The 25,583-nt window shown below is 34.2% G+C and overlaps 1 protein-coding gene across 1 annotated transcript in view; it reads right to left on the minus strand.

Annotated features, from left to right (window-relative positions):
- LOC121371065 (dynein heavy chain 5, axonemal-like) overlaps positions 1-25,583 on the minus strand; it is an 82,459-nt gene that overhangs the window by 20,846 nt on the left and 36,030 nt on the right. Inside the window, exons 35-52 of the mRNA XM_041496694.1 lie at positions 23,983-24,282; positions 23,194-23,437; positions 22,419-22,531; positions 20,273-20,437; positions 19,473-19,598; positions 16,494-16,745; positions 15,738-15,860; positions 12,675-12,917; positions 11,319-11,471; positions 10,437-10,577; positions 9,982-10,075; positions 8,068-8,216; positions 7,397-7,551; positions 6,014-6,167; positions 4,943-5,107; positions 4,416-4,604; positions 854-1,010; positions 288-493 (exon numbers count right to left, since the gene is read on the minus strand). Of these exons, the coding sequence (XP_041352628.1) occupies positions 288-493; positions 854-1,010; positions 4,416-4,604; positions 4,943-5,107; positions 6,014-6,167; positions 7,397-7,551; positions 8,068-8,216; positions 9,982-10,075; positions 10,437-10,577; positions 11,319-11,471; positions 12,675-12,917; positions 15,738-15,860; positions 16,494-16,745; positions 19,473-19,598; positions 20,273-20,437; positions 22,419-22,531; positions 23,194-23,437; positions 23,983-24,282 (3,129 nt within the window). The remainder of the gene's footprint in view (positions 1-287; positions 494-853; positions 1,011-4,415; positions 4,605-4,942; positions 5,108-6,013; positions 6,168-7,396; positions 7,552-8,067; positions 8,217-9,981; positions 10,076-10,436; positions 10,578-11,318; positions 11,472-12,674; positions 12,918-15,737; positions 15,861-16,493; positions 16,746-19,472; positions 19,599-20,272; positions 20,438-22,418; positions 22,532-23,193; positions 23,438-23,982; positions 24,283-25,583) is intronic.

The following is a 25,583-nucleotide window of genomic DNA, read 5'->3' on the forward strand; positions in this document are numbered from 1 at the left end:
CACGGCATGGAAGACGTTAGCATTGCCATAACAATAACCATGTCTGTAATAATTAAAAGCAAAGAAAATATAATGAAAATGAAAATTTCAAGTTTATTTGTTGACAGTATTATTGAAATTAATACAATGTACAACTGGACAAAAGATGACTTCGGCTTATACACGAGCCGATGATTTTGTACTTGATATTTAGGGTCAAACTAAGAGGTCAGCTTATACAAGGAGTCTGCTAATACACAGCATTATATGGTATGTATGTGACATAATAAAAAAAAATTGTTACATACCGAAATGGAATCTACAATAAGCTGAGCCTTTTCTTTGACTATCAGCACTTGAGCTTTGACCTTCTCTGCTGCCTGAGCTTTGGTTGTCACCTCAGCTAACACCACATCGGCTTTCTTTGATGCAACAGCCAGCTCCTTCTCTTTCACCACCAGCTCCAGGCTTAGTTCATTTACAGACTCTGATGCCTCAATCAACTTCTTCAGACCTGAAAATATGGACAGACAACTGCACTTATACTTACATATAAATAAATTACTCTAATTTTTCTCAAGGACGACTCCAGGGCATATGGAAAGGGGACACTATCGGGGTTAGTTTGGAAGTCTCATCTCCATCTTTAGAAAATTAACATTTGAGACTGTTTAGATGACTTCTGGAAGAAAAGAAATATTTTATTGTTGTTTAAATAATGATTATGAGTTTTGTGTGAAAATCACTAACATCAAAATACGGCGGATGCACACTGAATCTGCCAGTGTTTCTTGACAGTATTTCTGTGTATCTACAGTTAAATGTATTTTTTTAACTGTTTTATTCAACAAAATGGAAAGAAAAAATACCTTACCTGTGTTCATTCTGGTAGACAACAATCCAATCTCTTCTCGCTTCTCAGAATAGATAGACTTGTATCCAGACAAGAAAGAAAGGTAAGATTTTGGTGTCACATGAGTCTGGCGACGGAACCTCTGGAAATATTCTATGCAGTTTTCTGCTACCAAATCCTGTGTTCAATAGAAATCAGAAATAACATTAATTAACAGTTCAGTTCTTTTAGGCTTTTATGTTAACTTTGATAAAATATTATATTTTTTAAGTATTCATATATCACTTTTGTTAATAATAACTGTTGGAGTTTATTGATAAAACAATGTTTGAGGGACGATGGTTTCTGTCATCTTACCTTTAAAAAACAGGAATAACAAATAAGTCAATTTTTAAAGGCTTTTTTAATAATGTTTTTCTATGGAATTATCTTTATTGTTACTATCTATAAAATCTGTTTATCATTTCAAAAATTTGAAAACAATTGTAAAACTATTTGGGTGGTTATGTAAAGGAACCATAATTTATATACATCATGAAGCCAGAAGATAGTTTTCACAGGGGATAACCGCATGCGGGTAACTGTAGTTACTCGCATCCAATATGGCGGAGGACACACATGAAGAGTATTAATCAATGTGAATTTCCGTATTTCTAAGCATTACATTCACATTTTAATAGAGCGTATCGGCAGTTGCTTTAGCATGAATATATTCTGAATCAATGAACTAAGGTTAAGTTGTGTCATTCGGCTGATAATGAAATCACAAAGTTAGGCATGATGACTCTCTAGTCTGCTTCTGATGAGATGTGGGTATCTGACAAAAGGGATGCGGGTAACTGCAATGGTGAGTGTAACTGTAGGAGAGTATTTGCAGTAGTTATCTCTTCATAACTAATGGTCACCATATGCGTCTAGAAACAATTAGTAAAAAACATTATTCTTATGTTTTTCCCTTCATTTTCTTTTTCAGATTATTACATGTGCTATTTGTGTGATACATCCTCCGCCTGAGCCAATACTATTTTAACACACCCCATCTAACTGTACACTGGGGCCATTCAAATATTACGTAACACACGAGGGTGTTGATGGGTGTTGCGCCAAACATTATGTGGCGTTACAAGGGGGAAAATAACGTCATGTCGTGGCTACTTCATTTAGCTATTTATCAGTGAAACTTTGCATTCCTACGCAACACATCTATCAATGAAGTTTATACAAACAATATTAAAAATATATTCACAGCTAAACTAAATTATTAAAATATATATTTTGTTAAATAATGCTGCTAACATTAATTATACAGCAAGTATGTTTCCGATTTAAAAATATGAATCGAAAGAACCATGTGCACACTTTTCGCATAACATCTATGTGGAGTTGTACTGTGCGGCACCTCTCGAAAGACGTATTTTCATATGTGAAGAGACGATAAATATCACATGTGTATCTCTTCCACTGCCATGTAATAAAGGAGGGAGGGAGGGTGTCTAATTTTGATATAATAGCTTTACGTAATATTTTAACGGCCCCATGGTGAATAATTGGGGGGAAGGGGGGGGTGGGGCGGCGAGTGTTGCCTTTGATGTAATAACAAACATTAGGGCACTAAGGCAAGTTCAAGGGGTACCAAGGCAAACATTTCCTTCAAAAGAGTGGCACGAAGGCAACTTACTTTTTATCAAGTTTCTCAGAAAGAAAAAAAAAATCATTTCACCTTATGATCTTGGACTCTAGCCTATGCAGTTCGTTGGATACGGACAGTGACGTAGCCATGGGGTGGGGGTGGGGGTGGGGCTGGGGGGAAATTAGGGGTGATCAGTGGCGTAGCCAGGGGGGCCCAGAGGGCTTGGATGCCAGGTGACCCCCCCCCCCCCCCCCACCCCAATACAAAATCCTTGATATGTGTGTGGTTGTCATGCATTTGTACTGAATGGACAGTAGCTCGAATGTCTTCTGGTCTCAGCCTGCGGTCACAACCAACACGCGCTCTGCAAGTCCACAGCTAATAACTACACAAATGGCAATGGCAAAACTAAGTTTAGTTGAAGGTAGTACTAAACCAAATAAGTTCCGGCTGGGTCAAAGTTTGATAGAGAGTGAATACCACAAGTCATGTGATTGGTTATAAATGTGAGTGTGTTGGTTGTAAAAAATAATAGTTTCATCTGGGTAAAAAAACAAATTCAATTTTATTTCATCTAGTACCAATGTTTCAAGTAGCCTTGTGCTTGAAACATGTATGGGGTACCTGTAAAAAAAAAAGTACTCGAATTTTGTGCGGAACTAGGGTAGTCATAGACGCTACCCATTATCTCAGAAACGAGCAGCTTGACACCCAATTTTTTCTGATTCACTTTTAAGTGTGAGGGGTGGTAGTATTTATATCTGTGGCATTTATGTCGATTGATACGCAGCAGGTAGGAGTTTTAGCCACATGTTACTATTGTCATCTATGGGATTTGATTTGGTAGTATACACCCTGAAGCACTCATACCTAAAAACGTTGGACAGCTTCGCACATTTGGCTGCTGATGAGCTAAGCTCTAGCGTGTTTTGTTTTGTTTTTGGTTGTTTTTTGTGTGGGTTTTTGTAGTTTTTTTGTTTTGTTTTGTTTTATTTTGTTTTTTATTCTCCCTTGCTGGGGCATTTTGATGTCCAACAACAAAATACAAAAGTGAATGGAAAGCGTGCGTGCGTACGTGATTCAGTAAATATTGGGAGTATATTTAATTTTAACTTTGGTATAATCTAACATTAAATTTTCGTTTGGGGTAATTGTCCTTTCATCTTTCAGAGTTTGGGTAATATGTCGGACTATTTCAATCTTGAAAGTTAATAAAAGAAGACTATAAAAACCTAAAGCTACATTATAGTATGACTTTACCATCGAGTCATTTCGTCTTATATTCAAAATAAAGTAATCAATAACCCAATTTTGAATTATTTGTGATTTGAATGGCATTCTGCATCGAACAGTTACCCTCATCCAACCGTAATAGATACCCACATCCTTATGATGTTGACACTTTCAGTTACCAACATCACACACGATTTTTGATGCCCGTTATTTAATTCCCAAATACTATTTTTTTTAAATGTATGCTTCAAAAATGCATATTTTATATATTTCATGAAAATGCACATTAAGAATGAAAATTAACATTGATTAATACTCATCATTTGCGTTCATCACCATCTTGGATGTGAGTAACTAGTTACCCACATGCGGTTATCCCCTGTGGTTTTGAAACTAGATGTATTTCATTATAACAACACTACAACAAAAAAAACCAAAGTGGTTATTGCACAAAAGTGGTCATCATAAAGGGAGGTCACTGTTACTGTTACTTACGCGCCTATATCCAAAAGAGGTTCAGGCATGTTGGAAGGTCACTATATCAAGGTTTTCCAATTTTTTGGTTGTTGTTGTGTGCACATAGCCTCACAATAAAAGCATCTAAGAGTGATGAAGAAAAACAATCCCACCACCCCTCCCCTCCTGATCTTATTTTTGGCTAAAATTTCAGATAATTAGTTGGTTATTTATGTGATAATCTCAATTTATATCATACAATACCTGAAACAGTCCCATAGTGTTGACCACGGCTTGCTTCACAGCTGGAGTGCAGGCAATATCATAGGAAGCCAGAAAGTAGTTAGATACAGCAACCAGTGCATCTTTGGGCCAACGCTGGAACCAGTCCATTGTACAACCAGTTATCAGTCCAGGAAACTTGAGTGAGCGATTTCGAAACTTCTCACCAACCTAATAACAAAATGGAAAGGACAATGCTTGTGAAATCTGATTTAACTCAATGATGCAACAGGGTGGGTGTTGAAGTGCAAATCGATGCTATTGCCTTACCACTAGTTATATCCTAATCCAGAAAGCAAGATAATTGTACCTTCATTACAATCTAAATAATATGTCTTTCCTTACACATTACTGGATGGTTCATTCTTTAAGCAAAGCATGCATTATGTTTAAATCCCCCCAAAAAACAGTGGTTTTCATTTTCCTTTGAAATGTGAATAACATTATTTGTTAACATCTTACATCATTATACAAAGAAATAAAGACCTTTGAAACATAGGTTTACTCACAGGTGAAAAGCAGAGACAAACATGGAGGTGTTCTCGGACTCTGCTCATGTAATACTCATACAAATTTTCATTTGTTGGGGGTTGCTTAGGTTGATCAACTTTCATGGCACCAATCAGTTCTTGCAGAATTTCATCCATTTCATCTCGAGGGAACAAGCCAGAAACCTGTAACAGAGAATAAATGTTCAGATGATGGTAAATACTAGAGTTGGACCTGCTCTGAAGACCACCTTATATTTTATGTATCTGCCATTAAATGTCTAAAAAAGACAAAAGAAAACAAAAACAAACAAAAAAACAAAAAACAAACCAGAAAGCAGAAATGTATTAGTTGAGTTTATTCATGAATAAAAAAACATACATGTTCTGGGGGTTTTCATATCAGCTGAAATTGCTTTAACATATATTTATATTTAATTCCATTCTGTTCTATTACTGTTTCAAGTTAAATCTCTCATTCTCCAAATATTACATAGTTCACTAAGCATTTGTGATGGCAAGGTCATTAGTTGTTTTTTTGTCCCCCAAGTCCAACAGAGCTAGCTGGATTCTGATCTGTCAATAACTGTTTGGGTTATTTTGGAGTTCTGGATCACCTCTGAACCACTTTCCCCAATACTAACTTGGCAATGAATGCCATGATTGTCCATCTTCTTGGTTCATACCCAAATGTCTGCCAGCTCCCATTAATAACCTTTATTGCTCACCAGTGTAAGATATTTTTCATGTCACAACAATCTCTCAATATCTAACTAGAGTAATACTGACGTGACTGACGTAGATTACTTGCTGACCCAATTGCGGCTTGTTTGCTGTTAGTTTGTAATAAATAAAATACTAAACTAGCATGCCTGTCATACATTTTTATGAAACTCGTGAACAGTGTTGGTATCTGACTTGCTTTCACTTGTCAGATACCAAACTTGTTCACTCATTTCATAAAAATGGTATGACAAGCAAGCTGTATTATATATATATATATATATATATATATAGTGTGGCCTAGTGACAGTGATACCCAGGTTAAAATTAAAGAGTGAAGACAGGAATGATGTAAAACTGCAGACTGACCTCTCCAGATGACAGAATGTTGTTCATGTACTCTAGGAAGCCCTCATCCTTGATTTCATTGTCAGTGAAGAGGAAGGTGATACCCTTGCCCTGCTGTCCAGCCGTACGGTAGAGGATTTTCAAATCATCAAGCAGGTTCTGCACGTTATAGGATCTGAAGGAGAAATGTTTCATAAACTTTTATGTCCAATAAACATTTGGCTTTTCAGATTCTTAGGAACAGAAGTTAAATTAAAAATCTTCCTATTTAACAAATTTATGCGATAAGTTTTCAGTGTGATACTTATTAAAGCCAAGCCTAAAGATATTTAAGAAACACATTACAACACAATAACACAATACTATGTAAATAATTTTAATTTGGCTTCATGTAAAAAGAAAAAGAGTTTAGAAAACAACAATGTTTTATTATTGTGTGCAATTTTTAAAAACAGCAATACTTACATTGTACCATAGTGAAGAATGTGTCTACTCATGTTATATTTTCTTGATTAGTTTATCTTATTAAATTATATATAATAACATTTCTGTTATATTCATTACAATATAACGTCATCCCACTGGTCCAGACATAGCAACAGAAGTTTGTTAATTTCCCGATCAATGTAAATATTACATCGTCAGGGAAAGTCATATCTGATGACATCATTTTATATAGGCAAGTTGTCTTATTGAGTGTTATTGTTTATGGACCACATATAATTCAATATAAAGTATGAACTTTTTGTGTTATTAGCAAGTATGATTCAAATTTAATTATAAGTATTGTCTGTTATTTCTTTTACGTTCATCTGGGTATATGAACATACAAAATCATCCGCAAACATATGAGAGAACGGCTTCACCAATTCACACAATTTGCAGATGGTTTTTTCTTACCTCGGTGAACGTAAAAGAAATAACAGACAATCCTTAATTAATTCTTCTTTTGTTAATCTGTTCCTACTAGTTAGGAGACAGTTTTATATGGATGTATGATAAAATTTAATTTCAAATTCTGCGAGCATGCAGACAACATTCTTCATCAAAAGTGAGTAGAGCTGTTTTACCTACAGAACATTTTGGGGGGTTTTCAAAACAGTTTGCCTTTTTTTCTCTTACGTCAAGTCATACTCAAATAATTTGCAAAAAACACTTAAAATATTTGCTAGTACAAGAAAAAAGTAACTATAATTATTATAGTTAAACTATCAGTATTTGCTTCATAATAAGTACATATCACATATTCTACCTTTTGTTTATAACTTTAAACTTTTGTTTGGTCTCATACCACTTGTACATCTGGAATAAAAAGTATTCCCACAAACACATGTATAATTTATCATAATACTTGTAATCTAAATCTTCACTGACATTTATTAAATTAATGCTAGTCATCCTGACCTGGTGAGAGTGATCTGGAATGTCTGATAGCCAGCGATGAAGGATGACAATCGAGTCAAACTCTGTTTTCCTGAACCACCAACACCAACCAGCAAGGCATGACCTTTGGGAGTCCGGATGATGCGAGACACTTTCACCAAGTTTGTCATTGCATCCTTGAAAAAAATAACCCACATTAACATTAACAAAAAGGAATAAGATATGAATGATGACAGAGATAAAAGATAAATTTATTTTTAACATATTTACATAATATTAATTTATATTATGTTCTAATATATTGTACAAAAACCTTTTTAAAAATTCCTCACTACATCCCGACTATTTATGCACTCGAGGAAAATCAGAGTAAAACACATCAAAATGTTATAATTGTACTAAAATAATTGATCAACTATTAACTAAATAATTATAACTCTTTACTAATATGTGAACTGCACAATTAACAATTATCATGTAACCTATCTGTTCATTAGCAGGGAATATTTTGTTCAGAATCATGTCGTGATTTGTTGTACAAGTTTCACAGATCACTACACAATTTTAAGACATTAAACAGTAGTTGCTAATCAATTTTCAATCGACTACAAATATTGCAAATGAAGATTTTTAAAACAAAATGTTCCCTGATTAGTGCTAATAAAAGATTGTTACACTGAAAATTAGTCTACCTTGAAAAACACAAGATCCATCTTGGTTCCCCGAACCATTTCATTGTACTGTTCTTGGTAGCTCAACAGTCTGGTTGAGAGGGACTCCAAAGATGGGATTGGTTCATAGATCTTAGGAGCATCAAGATCAGCATCATCTGCTTCCTCACCTGAAGGCAATACAATAGCAAAACCACATAATAATGAGCAGGATTTTTACAGTCTATTAAGATGGCTTATTTAAAAAAAAAAAAAATATATATATATACCCAGACCTGTCAACCCTCCCGGATTCCGCGGAAGACTCCTGGTATTTGATCAAGTCTCCCGCAGGAAAAACGTTTCTCCCGGGAAATCGTTATTTTCTAAGCATAAAAAAATTTCAAGCTATCGTGGCTGTGTATTGACATTGTGTTGCCATATATAAAACTATCCAATTTAGTCCTAATAACACCTCTGACTCATAAAATGTCTTCCCACTGGATTACATAACGCAAAGTTCTATGGCTGGAAGTGCTAGAGTAGATGGCGAACGCATGCATCAATACACACGATGTCAAAATCACAGGTCAAAGAAAAACAACAGAAAGACCAATTAGCTGTATAAACAATACTTGTATCAATTAGATTTGTAGGTTTGTGCAGTAAAATGTTAGTAACAAGAGTACACTTCAAGGGATTATTTTCCTACGATTAATAAATCTTGTGTTTGACATAACGTTAATCACGGAAATAGGTATAATTCCGGTATATTTCACACTATGTCAGTAATGAGCTTTTATGTATGATTAGTAGAAATGATTAGTGGAAATACAATGTTAATTGCATGGTTATGGTGATTTTAAATAAGTACCACACCACTGTACCTTATTGTAGTAAAAACTGAATATTAATTTATAAGATTTAGGCCTATATAAATTTGTCTTGGGTCTACAAATAACGATGATGCAACCTGTAAGTGTAATACTGTAAATGTACTAATTAATGTTTAAATTTGTTAGTGTTAAGATTTTTGGATAAAATAGTTATTTTTAAAAATATGTATTAAATTATAATAATATTTTAAAATAATTAAAACAAAATTTAATATATATATATATATTTTTTTTTTTTTAGTGCCAATAACTAAGTTTGACAAGTATATGTGACATTATGTAGTGTTCATATAACTTATTGTAGTACTTTTTAAAAAGTTGTGTTAAATCGTGTGCAGTTAAAAAATCTCCTGTTTTTTGACAAAATCTCCTGCTTTTTCAACACACACCTCCTGCTTTCTCTTGACTAAAGGTTAACAGGTCTGTCACAAAGTATTAAATTCGTGATATACCGGTATTTGTTTTTTAAAGAGCCCCATGTGTAAAATCATATATAACTTATATTAGAGTAACTGTACACTAGTTTACTGATATCTTTTTAAAAGGGGATTCGTTTATAAAATTATACTCACACAAGGGTAGTTGTAAACTAACTATACCATTATTTTTTTAAGGGATTTTTTAATAAAATTATACTAACACAAAACTACTTGCACATTATTGGAAAATAACTACATGAGTGTGGACAGATATATTCTGCAACATTTAGCAGTCAAAGAACAACATAAAGTAATTAATCACTGGGTTGATATTTATTTTTAACAAATTCACATTACTTTCGTTTTCCCCACCAACCCATGGTATAGCCTGAGCGATGACTAGTAACATCAGATCTGAGACTGCACTTGGCTGAAGATAGCACAAAACACACCTCAGCCAGGTCAAGTGTCTGTCCAGGACAGACATTGATGGTTCATGCTTTGTTGTGCAATTTTTCTATGTTGGAGCAGGAACTGGGGATGTCAACCGAGCCATTATTAGACTTAAAGCTGATGGCTTATGAGTCCACTAAGCCCCAGTGCCCAGTGCAATGTATTCTGTAGGCAAGACAATGATTTACCTGTAGGTTCTGGTGGTTCTCTCAGGAAATCCACGAAGTAGGGCTCATCCTGCATATCAGCACACACAGCTGACCCACAATCCTCCTCTGCCACCTAAATCAAACCACAGTGAAATTACATTACAAAGTAATGTCCTTAGCTAAAAAACCCAGCTGCACTTAAAATACATGTACTATTAAACCTTGGTGACATTTCAAGTTAAAATTACACTTCGTGATGTGATTCCAAAATAGCTACAAGTCTAACTTGCATTTAAGATTCTAATTTATTATCCAAACAGTATAACAAAAAAAAAGTTCAGATGATGACAGGTTACATTACATATCTATGAAAGGCACATTCTCCTCCACACCTTATCATAAAAACCCCACAATGTCAAAGAAACAAAATACATTTAAAAAAAAGAAAGAAAAAAAAAGAAGAAAAAAAAGAAGGAGAATGTAAAGCAAAATACCTGTCTAATGGTTTTATCAAACCAGTCTTTGTCAGTCTTTTCTGTGAATCTGTCAGCAATAACACGAGTACACTCATGTTTCCACAGTGACATCAACAGTCCAGAGTTGGCAATTGTTTCAGAATTTGTGTTCAGCATGCCCTGAAATGACAAACAAGCTAAAGTGGAAGTGAACCACACAAATAACAGGTCTGTTTGTGCAAGTTTACTTTAATTATTTAGTGCTTCGATTCAATTAAGGTTCAGGTATCACCTCAACTATCTGTTCAATGGTTAATGCCTACTGGGATCATGAACCTAGCACTCACCAGATTAACCATTGTAAACATAAATGTATATGGTTTCATATATTTAATTTTAAAACTGATATCAAATTCCAAATTGCTTGAAAGAAGCTTGTAATTAATTTTGGGATGTTTGAAACAGCATCAACAAACATATCCATGAAAGTAATCTGTTGAAGATTTCAAAACTGGAATTTTGTTTCATTAAGACAAATATTATAAAATATGATTTAATCTTAATTAATATTGTATGCATTATGTTACTCAAGTGTTGTTGTTTTTCAGAATATTACACACAGGTCTATTTAAAACATAGCAACTAAGAGCATCTACAATTTAATTAAAAATGTTTTGAAGACTATGCTATCAAAGTAGCTTAAAACCTTCCAATGCCAGTATCAATGATTATATATATATATATATATGCCTTGCCATACACCAATACCTTTAGAATTATCTTTGAGAGCAGAAGCGTTATTTCTATATCGTCTTTAGCATAATTAATTATATTTGTTAACTAGTATGTCATAAAGATGATAAAAAAAATGTGTTGATGATCATGTTCTTCAGCAAACATGTATTTTAATAACAGATTTACCTGCCAAATTCTGCTGAGATCTCTCAAGTTGAACACATAATGAAACTTGGCTGGAGTAGGCAACATTTTAACCTTAATTTTCTGCCAAAGTTTTCTAGTTGCAGGAACAAGATTTTTTGTCAGTTCCGAAACTTCTTCAGGGAAGCCTCTTTCCTAGAGAAGAAAAAACAACAACATTTCAACATAATATTTATTAAATTCAGTAAAAACAAGTTGAAACTGTGGAAGTCTTTAATCACTGTCTGACAAACTCACAAAGAAATGTGACTGTGGAAGGCACAAATGTATAAATATTAAGGATAAACTGGTCAGCGAACTTTCCAAGAAATTACAGTTGCTCTAGAATTCGATGTGCATCTACAGGTGGGGTTACTTCAAAACAACCTACTGGAAGGCCATACTTAGCAAAAAATGTAATAAAAGTATCCCTTTTAGTTTCAAGGTAGGAGCTCTTTACATGTGTATCAAGACCAAGAAGACCCTATATTACTGTACCATGCTTTGGGGTTTTTTGCCCCACTATTCTAGGCTAGATTCAGTCCTATACTGAGAAGTTCAGTATCAACAGGTTTTCACGATTTCCACTGTTTAGTAGTATTGCCCACTACACCAGATATACTTTGGTTTTAGCAGGGAAAAAAGTCAGATAGCCTGCTCTGGTGGATAGTCCATAGACTGTCTGTATGAAAGATAATTGGATACATGACCACAGTGAATGCTGTTCGCATACCTGTATGCGGTAAGCTGATTTTGCTAATGAGTTGTTTTCATTGTAATTTCCACCTAAAATATAATTTAAAATGTTGGTATTTTAAAATATATGTTATGTACTATTTTTTTACTCGAGTTTGTCTGTCTGAAATAAGCATTTTGTATTGCGAACATGTTTTTTTAGCCACAAGAAACAAAAACGGTCACAAAGCCTAGCTGCACCATCAGATAGTCAGTGTTTCTGCCCAAAAAAAATTGTTGGGTATGTTGCTATGTAATTAAATGCAACCACAGTCAAAGGGGGTATGGGGGGCCTTCCCCAGAAAGTAAATGGGTAAGTTTAGGGTTAGAGTTAAGAAAATTATACAGTAATGATAGAGTAATTAATTTTGTCAAAACATTAACTTAAAAAAAAAACAATCTGCAAAACAAATTGGGTATGGTGCCATACATGTACCTGTTTTATCTGCAGAAACCCTTATAGTCTATGGGTTATTTTAGGTGTTTTAAATCATAACCATGCACAATATGCAGGAAATTACTGTAATTAAAAAGAAATGACCATCACCATATTAAAAACTCCAATGTGGGCTTACAAATAATCTTTAAGAAAGTTAATATACAGTGCCATTAAAGGAAACACACCGAAACAAAATGGCCAGAGCCGATGGTTCTGAAGATCTTGTCGATGGAGTTGTTTGACGGCAGTGCGCAGTTGAAGATGTTGAAACCCCTCTTGAGACGCTGAGGTATGTCATTCCGGCCTCCTCCAGGGTGGATCATGGCAGCAATGATTTGAATGTCCACGATGTTGGTAAACTCACCAGGCTTCTCCAAGTTGTAGAATCCTTTGTATTCCATCATCTGTCGTGTGATCTCATTGGTTACCTGGTTTCAAAATACATAACACACACATATAATACAGTGTTCGAGATTAAAAAATTTGGGCAGTATCCCAGTTGGATACGAACATTTCAAAATGTGGTATCCCACCTAAGATGGATGGATGGATGTTTAACGACACGGTATCCCACCTAAGAAGTTAGTATCGAACTTATATGAAATTCATAAATAACATTGTAATAAACATGGAAGACACTGTTACTTAAATGATGACTTTCATTGTTTCAGTGAAAAATAAAAACACAGGATTAAAAAAAAGAAGAAAAAAAAAGACAACATTATATGGTATCCCAGTGGGATACTGGATTATTGAAGTCTGGTATCCAAAATTAAATTCTGGTATCCCCGGAATATCGGGATACCGTTAATCTCGAACACTGTAATATATACATGTCTATTTATTTATTTATTTGACCATTTTATCATAAATAAACTACACTTATCATATTTGCTGTGTTTGTTTCATGTGTTAAATAAAATTTAACACTACAAATTAACAAGATAGCTTTTATAATGAATGTTTTAGTAACAACATTTTAATTTAAAACTGTCTAATGACCTCACGTCACCATCTCACATTAATATGATGTCATGATTACCAACGACGTCATGTTAAATGCAAGCATGTGATATCCCATGTAGGATAGAAATTTCTTACATAGTTTTCTTTCATAGGATAGCTCTTTCCCATATACCTGAGGATCAGAGAAATATATATACATACATAGATATATACAGTGAAACTCCTCACGACCGGACCCTATCTAAACCACAATTCTCTCAAAACTGGACATTTTCCATGGTCCCATAATTTCTGCATCTTTTAACACTCAAGTTTACCTCTCTAAACTGAACACCAGACGAATAATCCAGTCCCAAAGTGTTCATTTAGTGTAAACTGTAGCTCTGAAAACTGGACAATCAGACCGTTATCAATCAGTATGGTGCCACTAATTGCTCTGACTATCACTTTGGCTGGATTACTTGACTGCAAATATGGTTAGTGTAATATGCGCATGCTCGAGTTAGCCAACAGAAGGTTATCGCCGTTACATGTAGCTGACCATTTGCAAATACCAATTAAGTGATTAAAGATCAGTTGACAGCTTTGATATTTAAGTAACTAGTGTACACATATGATTTGTGTTTATTTGCAACTTTGTTGTAAATTTAGTTGAGATAAGCTGAGTTAGGGTTTGGGTTACTTAAGTGTTTTTAAATTACGAATGTGATTAAATCCCTTTAAAAAAATAGATTACTTGACAAACATATCTCATGATTTGCTTCAAAGATCGACAGAACAACAATGAATTTAATCCACTGTCTTTCTATTGTTTGAATTTGTTTTCCTTTTAAACACTTTGCCTATTTTAAACAAATAAAATACAACAAATGCTTTTGTGTCAATACGAATCCCTGAAAACCGGACACCTCTTAAGACCGGACATGTTATTTGGTCCAGTGGATGTCTGGTTTAGAGAGGTTTCACTGTATGTATGTGCATGTGTGTGTATACTCTTCAAAAAAAGTAGGGGACCTCTAATAAGAATTTACAATTGCCATAATTGTAAGGTATATTAGCTGTGGGGAATGGTTATATGATAATATTGAATTAATTAGGCAAACATTACAACTGGTAGTTCAGTATTACAGTAGGTTTTATTACTACCGAAGATCTTGAAGAACAACTGGGGTCAAAAGTGAAATTTGAAAGTCGACATTTGTTTTATCAGTAAATCGCAAATTTAAACAAAAAAATTACTAAAAACAAAACAATAACAACTGTATGATCAACAGAATGAAAAAGATTGACAGAAATAATGTTCCAGTGATTAATCAACCTTCCTAGAAATTGTCAAAATCGAGAATGACACTCCATGCACGTGTACGGGGCAACTGCATGATGCACGTGCAACTATAGAATGTGTTTCGGTGTGTTGAACGTTCTTTACTAGGATGTCTGTGGTCAAAACGTATGGTAGGTCTAAGTTGACATTAACATTAATATTTCAGGTTCCCCTACTTTTTTAGAAGAGTATATATACACACATACACACACATATTATATATATAAACAAGTATTCTCAGAGTACTGCTAAAGCAATGCACACACTCTCATACCGCGCCTAACACATTTTTGGATCTCTTAAGTTCAAGGACCATAACTATTTAAAAAAATTGGTAACTTGTCACGAAAGTTAAACATGAGCTGTAACAGTACATGTTAAAGCTATATACAAAATGTCATCTCAATATCTTGAGGCATTGTAAAAAACATTTTTTAAAAAGTCAGAAAAACTAATTTTCATATATTCTACGTTAAAATGAATAAATTACTATTAAAGTCAAACTTATACACAAAATGTCGGCTCAGTATTTTGAGAGTGCAGAAAAAAAATGCTAGGAAAACTAAATTTTAATATCTCCTAATTAAGTTTAAAAATTTGTAAATTAAATTGCCATGAAAGTCAAACTTGATCCATAACAGTATATGATAAAGTTAAGACACAAAATGTCAACTCAATATATCAAGGCATTGTAAAAATAAACATCCGGAAAACTATATGTGGGACAGATGGACGGAGGGACAGACAGACAGACAGAAGAACAGAGACAAAACCTAGTGCCTTTTTCATTGGACCGGTAGGGGACTAAACAAATCATTACAGTGTGGGTTTGGTAATATTAATGAAAGTAGAAGTCAGAAGACAGTAGAAATTACCTGGTTTTAACACTTCACTGAATAAACAATTGATAACCTGATTTCTTTTTTAAAACATTTTTTAAACTTATTTTCAAACAAACCTGATCTCCCCATTCGTTGATGATTGGCATGTTGATGTCATCAATGAAGACAGTCATCTTACGTCCAGCTGGAGGTCCATACGTAGTGCCCATCCGCTTGTCTACATAGCTCTCTATTGTCCTCTGAAAAATTGTTATTACAATAGCTTTGGTACATTTAAAACAAATACTTTGGTATTGGACTTCTACTGTGCAGCACAGTAGTAGTACATGGTCACATTTGTAACTGTTGATTAAATGTTTTTAAACAGCTAGTCTATGGTTAAGTTAGGGATGATTCTAAATTAATTAAACATGGTGTGATAGGGAAGCATCGTAAATATTATTTTATGTCTGGTGTCTGCCAGATCTTTCCACTTATGCATATGTGGTTTACATTAAATTTCATTTTTAATGTGATGAATTTATATATTTTTAAAAATTCCCTTCCACCCACCCAAATGTCATCAATTTTAGAATAGCCCTCAGTTGAAAATCCAATAGGCTATTCAGAAGATCTATAAAATGAATGAATGAATGAATGTTTTAATGACACGTACCCCATAACAAATAAGATCGACAGAATGTCATCTATATATATGAGCAAGTTGTCTATAAAGAGGTAAAATGGTAAAATAAATAGATTTATATGTAGATGGCATTTAACAGTATCGAGATATTTGACAGTAATAGTATTTTTAGTTTATTTTAGCAATACTAAATGGACAACTCTAAATAACAGCAAAACCCCCCCAACAAATCCAGACATTAACTAACCTGGAACAGTAGAGGTGTAGAAGCACTGGAGAAGTTGAAACTTTTGAAGAGATGGACTTCTGGGTCATGTTTTCCACAATAGCCTTGCACCATGACTGTTTTTGCAGTACCCTGTTCACCAATCAACAGCACTGCCTTAGCCTGTTTGGCTATGATGTCTATTAGAAAGTCTGTTCTAACATTGTCCACATTGGGAACAAGAATTGAGTGATATTCGGGTGTGCTGTCTGTTGGGTATGAGTACTCAGGAACCTGAAACATAGGTAACATTCTGTTGGTGTGAGATAAATCAATTATTCTTGCAATGTATATAGCATTAATACCAATAGTGATATAGAAACTATTATCATTTAGTTACTATTACCAGAAGTGGTAATATAACAATACCCAAAAGTGTATCCTAGGGTTATACCATGGCCAAGCAGACGACAAGTCTATGTTCTCAGCCACTATCATTTTTGAAATGAGTTTGTTGAGCCAGAACATTACAATTCTGTAAAATATTATTCAGTTTCTTGCTATTTGAACAGCATGTACGCACCATATAGCCTTTCATATACAAGTGAAGCTGCAAGCACTCAAAATGTCTAAAGTATATGGTGTCTCAGGAAGTCAAACATGTAAGTATTAAGCACAGCATTTCTTTAAAGGTGCTATAATGTGTATCATTGTTACAAGTGCCATATTTCACTATTTGTTTACATTTATTTGCAATAAACAACTGCACATTTATCAATCCCATGCTTATTGTTTCATAAATAACTTAAAGTTGTAATGTGTAAAAATAATGTATTTCGATGCACATGAATCCTTAATCTGTTCCAGAGCTTTAATGATTGCCCAAATTTCCGCAGTAAAGATTGATGCTGAATCGGGCAATCAAATGGAAATTATTTTGTCTGATGCCAAACCTGTAGCAGAAGACACAGAATTCCCATCTGTGTAAACAGGGATGTATTCACAGTACTTGGATTTCCATGAAATGTTGTTTATAAATAACTGCATCTGTGCAACCTTTCGTTAGATGGACAACACTGAATACAATTTTCGGTGGTTTGATACACCAGGGTGGCAAAATAAAATATGAAGGCATTTCCAAAATGTCGGATAAATCAATGTTGGAAACTGATAAAAATTGCCTAATGCGAAGACCAAATGTTCAAATGGCATTCAGCTTCCCATATCAAATAACTTCATATATTTGTTATCAAACACTGCATTATGTGCAGGATATTTTGGCATTGATTTAATCTTTGTAACATACTGCAGAGAAAGCTTTCCACAACTAGCACCTAAACTAGGTTTGTGTGCATCGACATACAAGCTCTCCACAGGAGATATGTTTTGAAAGCACCAAGACAAAGCCTAAATCCCTGGTTATGTATAGGATCTAAAATTTGCAAGTAAGACTTACATGCTGATCCATACACAATGTACCCATTATCAAGTTTAGACCTAACTAAAGATCTATAAAGTCATAGCATAACCTTTCAATCTGCTCCCCATTCAGTCTTGCCAATAACGTTTGAACAAATTATAGCCTCCTGTCAAAAATAACCCCCAGAAATTTGGTCTCCTCCACAGCTGTGACCTGTACAGCCACAGCTTGTATGTAGTGTAGTGTTTAATAAAACTATACTTTGAGGAATATTTTAGTAAATGGTAGTAATGTACTGGTTAATCATCACATATTAATTGCTGGCTTGAACCATTTAACCAATTAATTAAGTACAAGTTTCGTGATCAAGAAAAACTAAGAATTAATTCAGTTATACTTCCCTTCTAGCTTACTGGTCTTTGGTACACTAATACATAACTCTACAGTTTTATTTAACTTACATTTACTTTTTATTCAAAAGCTGGAAACTAGGGGTGTAACGATATACTCAAATATTTTGTCAACCAAACAGCGATCTGTATCGTAGTTGCATTCATATTCACCACTAGCTGAACCGAATACACGAATACATACACAATGTATGTAATGCTAACTGTACAATTAATATTTTTAATTCACACTAACCAAAATACAATACCGATTGAATTGGTTTGATAATGCCCAAACCTGTTTTGTATAAGATCAAGTGCATTGGACTGGTGCCCAACATGTACTTTGATTTCGCTTCTGTCAAAAAAACCTATAGGACATTACATAATCTTGTTCAACCAGCCTTATGAGTTACGTTTCTAACGTGAGTCATGGCCGAGTGTATTTTGTTAGTGTATGCAATGTAACAAACAGCTGATTAAGGCAAAATAAAACTAAAATTCAAACAATCAAGGAAAAATTAACAAGACTGAAGGCAGAGAACCCGACTGGGTTAATGACTGCACTCTTGAATAGTGAGAACATCACAGCAGTTTTGTCCTCATATAAGCCATAGAGCCAAACATCTCATATTCATCCCAGCAACAAGTGTGACAAGCGAGCATGTGTTCAGCACTGCTGGGGATGTGCTAACAGCAGAGACTCCACTCTTCTTTAAAAAGAAGGACATGCTAGTGCTCCTTAAAAAGAAGGTGATTCTGGACTAGACAATAGACAGACCCATGATTAATGAGTTTTTAGTTTTAAAAACAAAAAAAATACGGTTCTTCCTTTCTACAAAACCTTTTCACTTTTGTATTCGTATTCGAGATATGTATCATATTCGCCACTATGTGTATTTGTTGCATCCCTACTGGAAACAGTATTTTTATTTCATACACAAATAAAATTTTGATACTGGCTCATTTAATTAGTATTTACATGAGAAAAATTACACACTGAAGAAATCACAATTTTAATATTTAGTACTATTTTTATATTTCTGACTGTTAATAATGCCTTTTTTTTTTAAAATTCACATTGAACCTGAGGGCTTCAGATAAGATCAATGTTAAGATCAAGGTTTATTGAAGACTTTAATGTACATGAAGAAGTACAAGTCACTGTGGTATTTAAGTATATGTTCTCAATGAAAGACAGAATGTACATACCCGATCTGACCAGTGTTGCCATTGGCCATTTTCTCCAACCATAAATTCATAGAAAGTGTTATCTGCATCAGACGGTGGTAATGGTAGATTTAAGTCAGCATTCAGCTGAATCATTTTTTCCTCCAACTGAAATTACAAATCAGCATTTCTTATAAGCAGCCATCTATCATGTATTAAATACATTCATAAAAATATTATGCTTTTTATAAATGATACACTGTATGCATTTAAAAAAAAAAAAATCTCATCCAATTGAAATTATAAATTAGCATTTCGTATAGCTAACAATTTCATATCAAATTATTATTCAAGCTGTTTACAAAAGGTGGCTTTTATCTTTTGGGAGAATATTAAGATTTATCCTATAACTTACCCATAATATTCATCATGTTATAAACTCATTTGATATTTGATATATTTTGGTTTGTATACTGAGCGTAATGTTTTCATGAGATTTAGTTGAAGTGTGTAACGTCAAATTACATTTGTGCTAATCGTGATAATGTCATATTACCAGTGAGACAACTTCAGATATTAAATTAAAATATTGAATTAAAATATTGAAAAAAATGTTAGAAGTGTTATAAGATAATATAGAATTCGCTACAAATTGTTTTTAATCTGTAAAATATCAATCTCGTCTAGTTAATTGATAGACAGAGTTGGTATTTTCCATATTAAAAAACACTTGTGACAAATTCATTCTCTCTCTCTCTCTCTGTCTCTCTCTGTCTCTCTCTGTGTGTGCATGAGTAGATTACCTACAGTACATTAACTAAATTCTGTACAGTAATGCTAACCTTCAGCCTGTCTTGCAGTTCCAGTAGTGCTCCAAGAGACCACATCACAGCGAAGATGATGAGTCGAGCAAGCTGCTCTCGGGGCAAATCTTTACCCTCTTCTCCCTTGGGGATGAGTCCTTCCAGCAAGTCAGTGGCCTGGCGGATATAGCTGCATTCCAAAACCTACAACAGGAAAACTTGTGATTAGACAGGTTTTAGTTTTTAAAGTTTTATTATTCTCTTCAATATAATATTAATATGTGATCCGTTCTGACAAAATCAGACGCATTGTCGCAGTTGCCGATTTTGCGTAATGAGCAAATTAGTGAAGAAATACACTACCTGGTGAAAATTGCGATTTTGACAGAAAACAGTACCCAAATGTTAAAGTTATCATTTCATACTACCCTCGTTTAATTTAATAACTTTTTATTACAATTTTTAGTTGGGGTTATTATTCAGTTGGTCAAAACAATGGTCCGAATTAGGCTGTTCTTTGTTAATTTTTCCCACTTTGAATTGCAGTAGCCGTTTGGTGAATGAATAGCGGCATATTTTGTCTCAAACTGTGCAAAAATAATTCCTCTACAACATCCTTTCAGTGACATATTGGTATGACTTAGCTGTAAGCCAATAGGAATCGAAAACTGACCATATATAAACCAGTTTGTTACTGAGCAGACATCTTAGCTAATTGATATACTGCCTATGACTGGTCACTGACAAGGTCACTGCGGATTTCTGGGCAATAGAGGTATTCAAGTTTACAGTGGTTCGTCAAAGGAAAATACAAAGGAAGAAAACAAAAATGGCTGCATCTACGGTTTTTGTTTGAAGAGCAATTTGTAAATGTGAATTTATCTAACATTCCAATTGGTTATTTTACTTTTCAATGTTTTTAAAGAGTAAAAAAGACGCAAATCTTGCAAGAGCTTTCAAAGAGAAGAGCAATTGAAATTTATTTAAGTGGAGCCAATTCAGTTAATGAGTGGACAAATGTAATTTCTGATTATTCCTGGGATGAGGATGATCACGATGACGGGGACCCTGGATGTGACTTTAGGGAAATGCTATTTATTTCAGGTAACAAAAAACCAAAAGACAACCACCAAAAAATAAAGGGACAAAAAACACATAACCTTCCATGGATTATCTCTGGAATCAGAATGTTAAAACTAAAAGTTATAATAATGGTTTCACTCTGTATATTGTGTTTGACTTATTATTTTTGAAATTTACTATCTACTGGATTTTCCTGCTTAATTTATAATGTAGAGCTTATATAGCTCATAATTTTGCAAAAGTATTTTTACAATTTGTTTTGACTATGTATTAAACTATTTAATTGCATTGTATTTAACCACCCTGAACCTACAAAACCTTTTTATTTATATAGTTTATGACTTCCAACTTAATGTGTACAAAATTTGATCTTATATATCACCGAACACTTTTTGCTCAAACTCCATCAAAAAATCAATATATTTTAATGATTTTTGCACCACATTGAAACTCTACAGGTTAAGAATATGCATATAAGTCTAATTTAGTTTTTTGCGATGTGTGACTGAATTCGCCAGGGTGGGTCACATATTTTATCCTATAACTTACCATTAATATCCATGTCATAAACCCATGTGATAATTTAGCATATTAACCTGTGTAATAATGGTTTGCAAATTTAAAGGTATATGTAAATTTGCAAGGTAATAATGTGTTGCTGTCAATGGGTCATTTGTTGATAAGCCAACAAGACCTGTATACCTAAGCATAATGTCTTCATAAGATTGAGTTAAAATGTGTGACATCAAACTAATTTTTGCTAATCATGATGACCTCATATTAGAGATGAAGGTGACTTTACTAGTGATTTACTAAAGATTGAATTAAAATGATATTTTAAAAGTGTTAAGAGGATAAACTGAATTTGCTAATATTATTATACCCTCTTTCATGCATGTTTGACACCCAATAAATCATGTATTTTTCCTGCTGGGGTGTTGTTAAACATCTATTCTATTCTATTCTTTCATGCATAATATACATACTGTATAATAGACAGTTCATAATGCCATGTTTTGGTGTGCTATTCCTGATGATGAGCAATATACCACAGTTCTGATTCTCTATGAAACTAGTTATTTGTTTTTATTTGTGAAAATACCTGCATCTTTGGAAACAGCATCTGTTCGACATACATGAAGAGAGATGGGAACAGATTGGTGAATATGTCCAGGATAGTTTCAGTCTGATTCGGAGGACATTCACGAAGCCAGCCTGTAGTGCAAAAAATAGTCCAATAACAACAACAAAAATACACACCAACCAAATATATATGATATTACATTTTGATACGAAGTTATGAAAGAAGTTAAAGAAGATAAGAGAAATTGGCCCTTTGATTTCATTAATGGGGTGCCCTGACATTCAAGAGTTCCTCAAATCACAAATGTTTGAATAGCCTTGTTATAACTGCTAAATGCTTTTAGTAATATTTCAAATACAGTATCAAGTATCATCCATTTAAAGAGTTGGCACTTTAATAATAAATAAATGTTTCTCTTTTTAAACTGGATATAGCATCATAGCACATTTTCCAGACTAGGTGCAAATTGAAAGTATGCCCTAACTGTTCTGTACTGTTCAATATGTTTAGAAAAAGATGTAATGGGTCAATTGCTAAATTAATGCTATTCTGCAGTATAACTCATATTGACAGCATTATGTTCTAGCTAGACTACTTCAAGAGCTGTTGTTGTTTGTAAGTGATCTTTTACAATAACATTCAAGTTTCCAGCATTCATTGCTAACCTTATTTTAGTGGCAGGCTGTCATGTTTTAAAATTCAAATGCAAATATTAACAAGACAATAGAACATATTATGGTCTGTGGAATCACTGGATTCACAAGCTCATCAGAATGCAACAAAAAATGCAAACCTTTTAGGATTGGCTCCCAGTCAAGAATTGAACTGCTCATGAAAACCATGCCATTCCTGGACACAGTAGCAGGAGAGGCATTGTCAATGTTGTGCACCTCAAAGATGATTTTACAGTTGGGAGCCATGGTAATACGATCTCCATTGGCCAGAGTCAATGTTTTGTTGTCATCAAGCACAGAGTTCAAGTTCTCAATCCAGATGGCATCTACAGGGCCATCTAGAATCAGCCACACATGTTCACCCTTTAAAACAAACAACATATGATTTGAAGTTTACAACTACATGTAATTTAGCAGTCTTAAAGGATTAAACATAGCTTGAACATTTAACACAGACATGAAATTTAGAGTTGGTCCAAAATTGGTCACATGGAGGTAGCAAGAGGTATCGTAATTATTCTTTTATGCCTGGTGGTTCTGTTTTTCCCCCAATGTTTTATTTTTGGAGTAATGGGTGTATAAAAGCAATTGTCTCTCACTCTCCCCTCCCAAACCAATGTCATCAATTCTGCAACATTCATTATTTACCCCCCCCCCCCAAACATTTATGCCATAGGACAGTAAAGTAGCCTCGCATGACAGTTGGCAGTTTGTACATATATGATTACCTAAGGTCAACGACAGTCACTTTTCGTAACCTTGTTTTGCCTTTGTACACAATAAATATTGAGCATATCTCACAATAATTTCACTTGAAATTCATATTTCTTAAATTGTACAATTTTTTATAAAAGATTTTCTTCAAACACATCCAGGTGCATTAGTAATGGTCAAACAACAAAATTTACCTTTTTGGTTTTGTGAGTTCTTCTCCAGAGAGTAGAGAAAATTCCATCAGTCCAATCATTGGTTGCCACGTCCAGACGCCCAAACATCTGAGGAGCAGTTATGGCCTTGGGGTTCATCCTCATCTCTTTGTGTGGAGTGCCACACTCGGTCATTGCCTTCATCAGAGTCTGAATACACTTGGTTTTTCCAGCACCAGTTGGCCCCAGAGCCATCATGCCGTGACGGACACGCTGCGTCTCAAACAGCTGAATCAGCTTCAGTATCCAAGGAGAATGTTGGATTAGACCAGCAGCATTAACCTGCAATTACAAAAGCAATCATTATAAAAAGCAGATAACATGAATCACAATAACAAAAAGAAAAAAAGGACCATTCACAATTGTCAAAAAAAAATTTCAAGGACATAAAGAGGATCTTTTTTTCCTATTTTTGCACTCATACCCAGAGGAAGTTCGACAAAAGAATACTGGCTCACTCTACCCAATTCCAAAATTACTTTCCTTGTGCCACTTGGAATTATTCATGGGAAAGATGGAAGAGGACAGCAAACATCAAAGAATAGAAAGACAAGAACAAAGACCAACATATGGAACAAACCATACACATGTACCATCCAGACCTGAAGGCCCTATAGGGCCATTATACACGTCCTTATAACGACTATCAACAAGACTCCCAAAGGACGAATCACAGAGCAGCTATGGGAGTCCAACCACGATTGAGGCAAGGTTCCAGCTAACAGCTACTTTTCAATCAACTAAGTCAAATCAATCAATTAACTCCATTTTCAATTTCGATGAACCATTCTAAATTATGAGTCAAAATTACCTTCAAGAAATTACACAACATTTTCTATTTGACTTAATCGTACGGGGCATTTGCAAATTCAATAGCACCAAAACCAACCGTCGCCCGCTACTTACCCTAGTCGGGTTGCTTGTGCTCTCATGCACATGCTAGTGTGGGCGATCTCCTTTCCCACCCAACCCACACCCTTTCCTCTCCTGGATGGAGGAGCCAGTGGAAGTCAACACCTACACCCATAACAGGCGTGTACTACAACAGCTTGTTCTTAAGTTGCACATTAAAACCTATGACCTGACCTGACCTGACCTGACCTGACCTGGCCTGGCCTGACCTGACCTGCTATTGTTTCCTACCTATCCTTATAGTGTACATCAAAGCTATTTTTTTGCATGATATACATGTATTATAAACAACTTTTCATTCATTTTAAAAGCATGTTACCCTTACCTAAAACCACCTATCCTTATATACAGTTTGCATGCTTCTGAAAATGGTGATAAGAATGGACCAAAATAAAATTTATCTAAATGTTTAGAAAACATTAAGCTGAACTTACGACACAAATGGACTTTTTATAATGGTGTTTGATACAGGCCTGTGTATTGGACTTATTAAACCTATCACAACAAAAGGTACTAATCAATTACACTTAAAATTGTTGCTTGTTTTGTTTTTTAAATTTCATACATCATATTTTTATTGTAATTTTTAACCTTGGAGATTAGAATGGATATTTGTTTTAAATTGTTAGAGGTTACAGCCAGTATTAATATTAATAGCTTAAAAGATATTC

Source organism: Gigantopelta aegis, chromosome 4 (assembly GCF_016097555.1).
Source record: "Gigantopelta aegis isolate Gae_Host chromosome 4, Gae_host_genome, whole genome shotgun sequence".
NCBI lineage: Eukaryota > Metazoa > Mollusca > Gastropoda > Neomphalida > Peltospiridae > Gigantopelta > Gigantopelta aegis.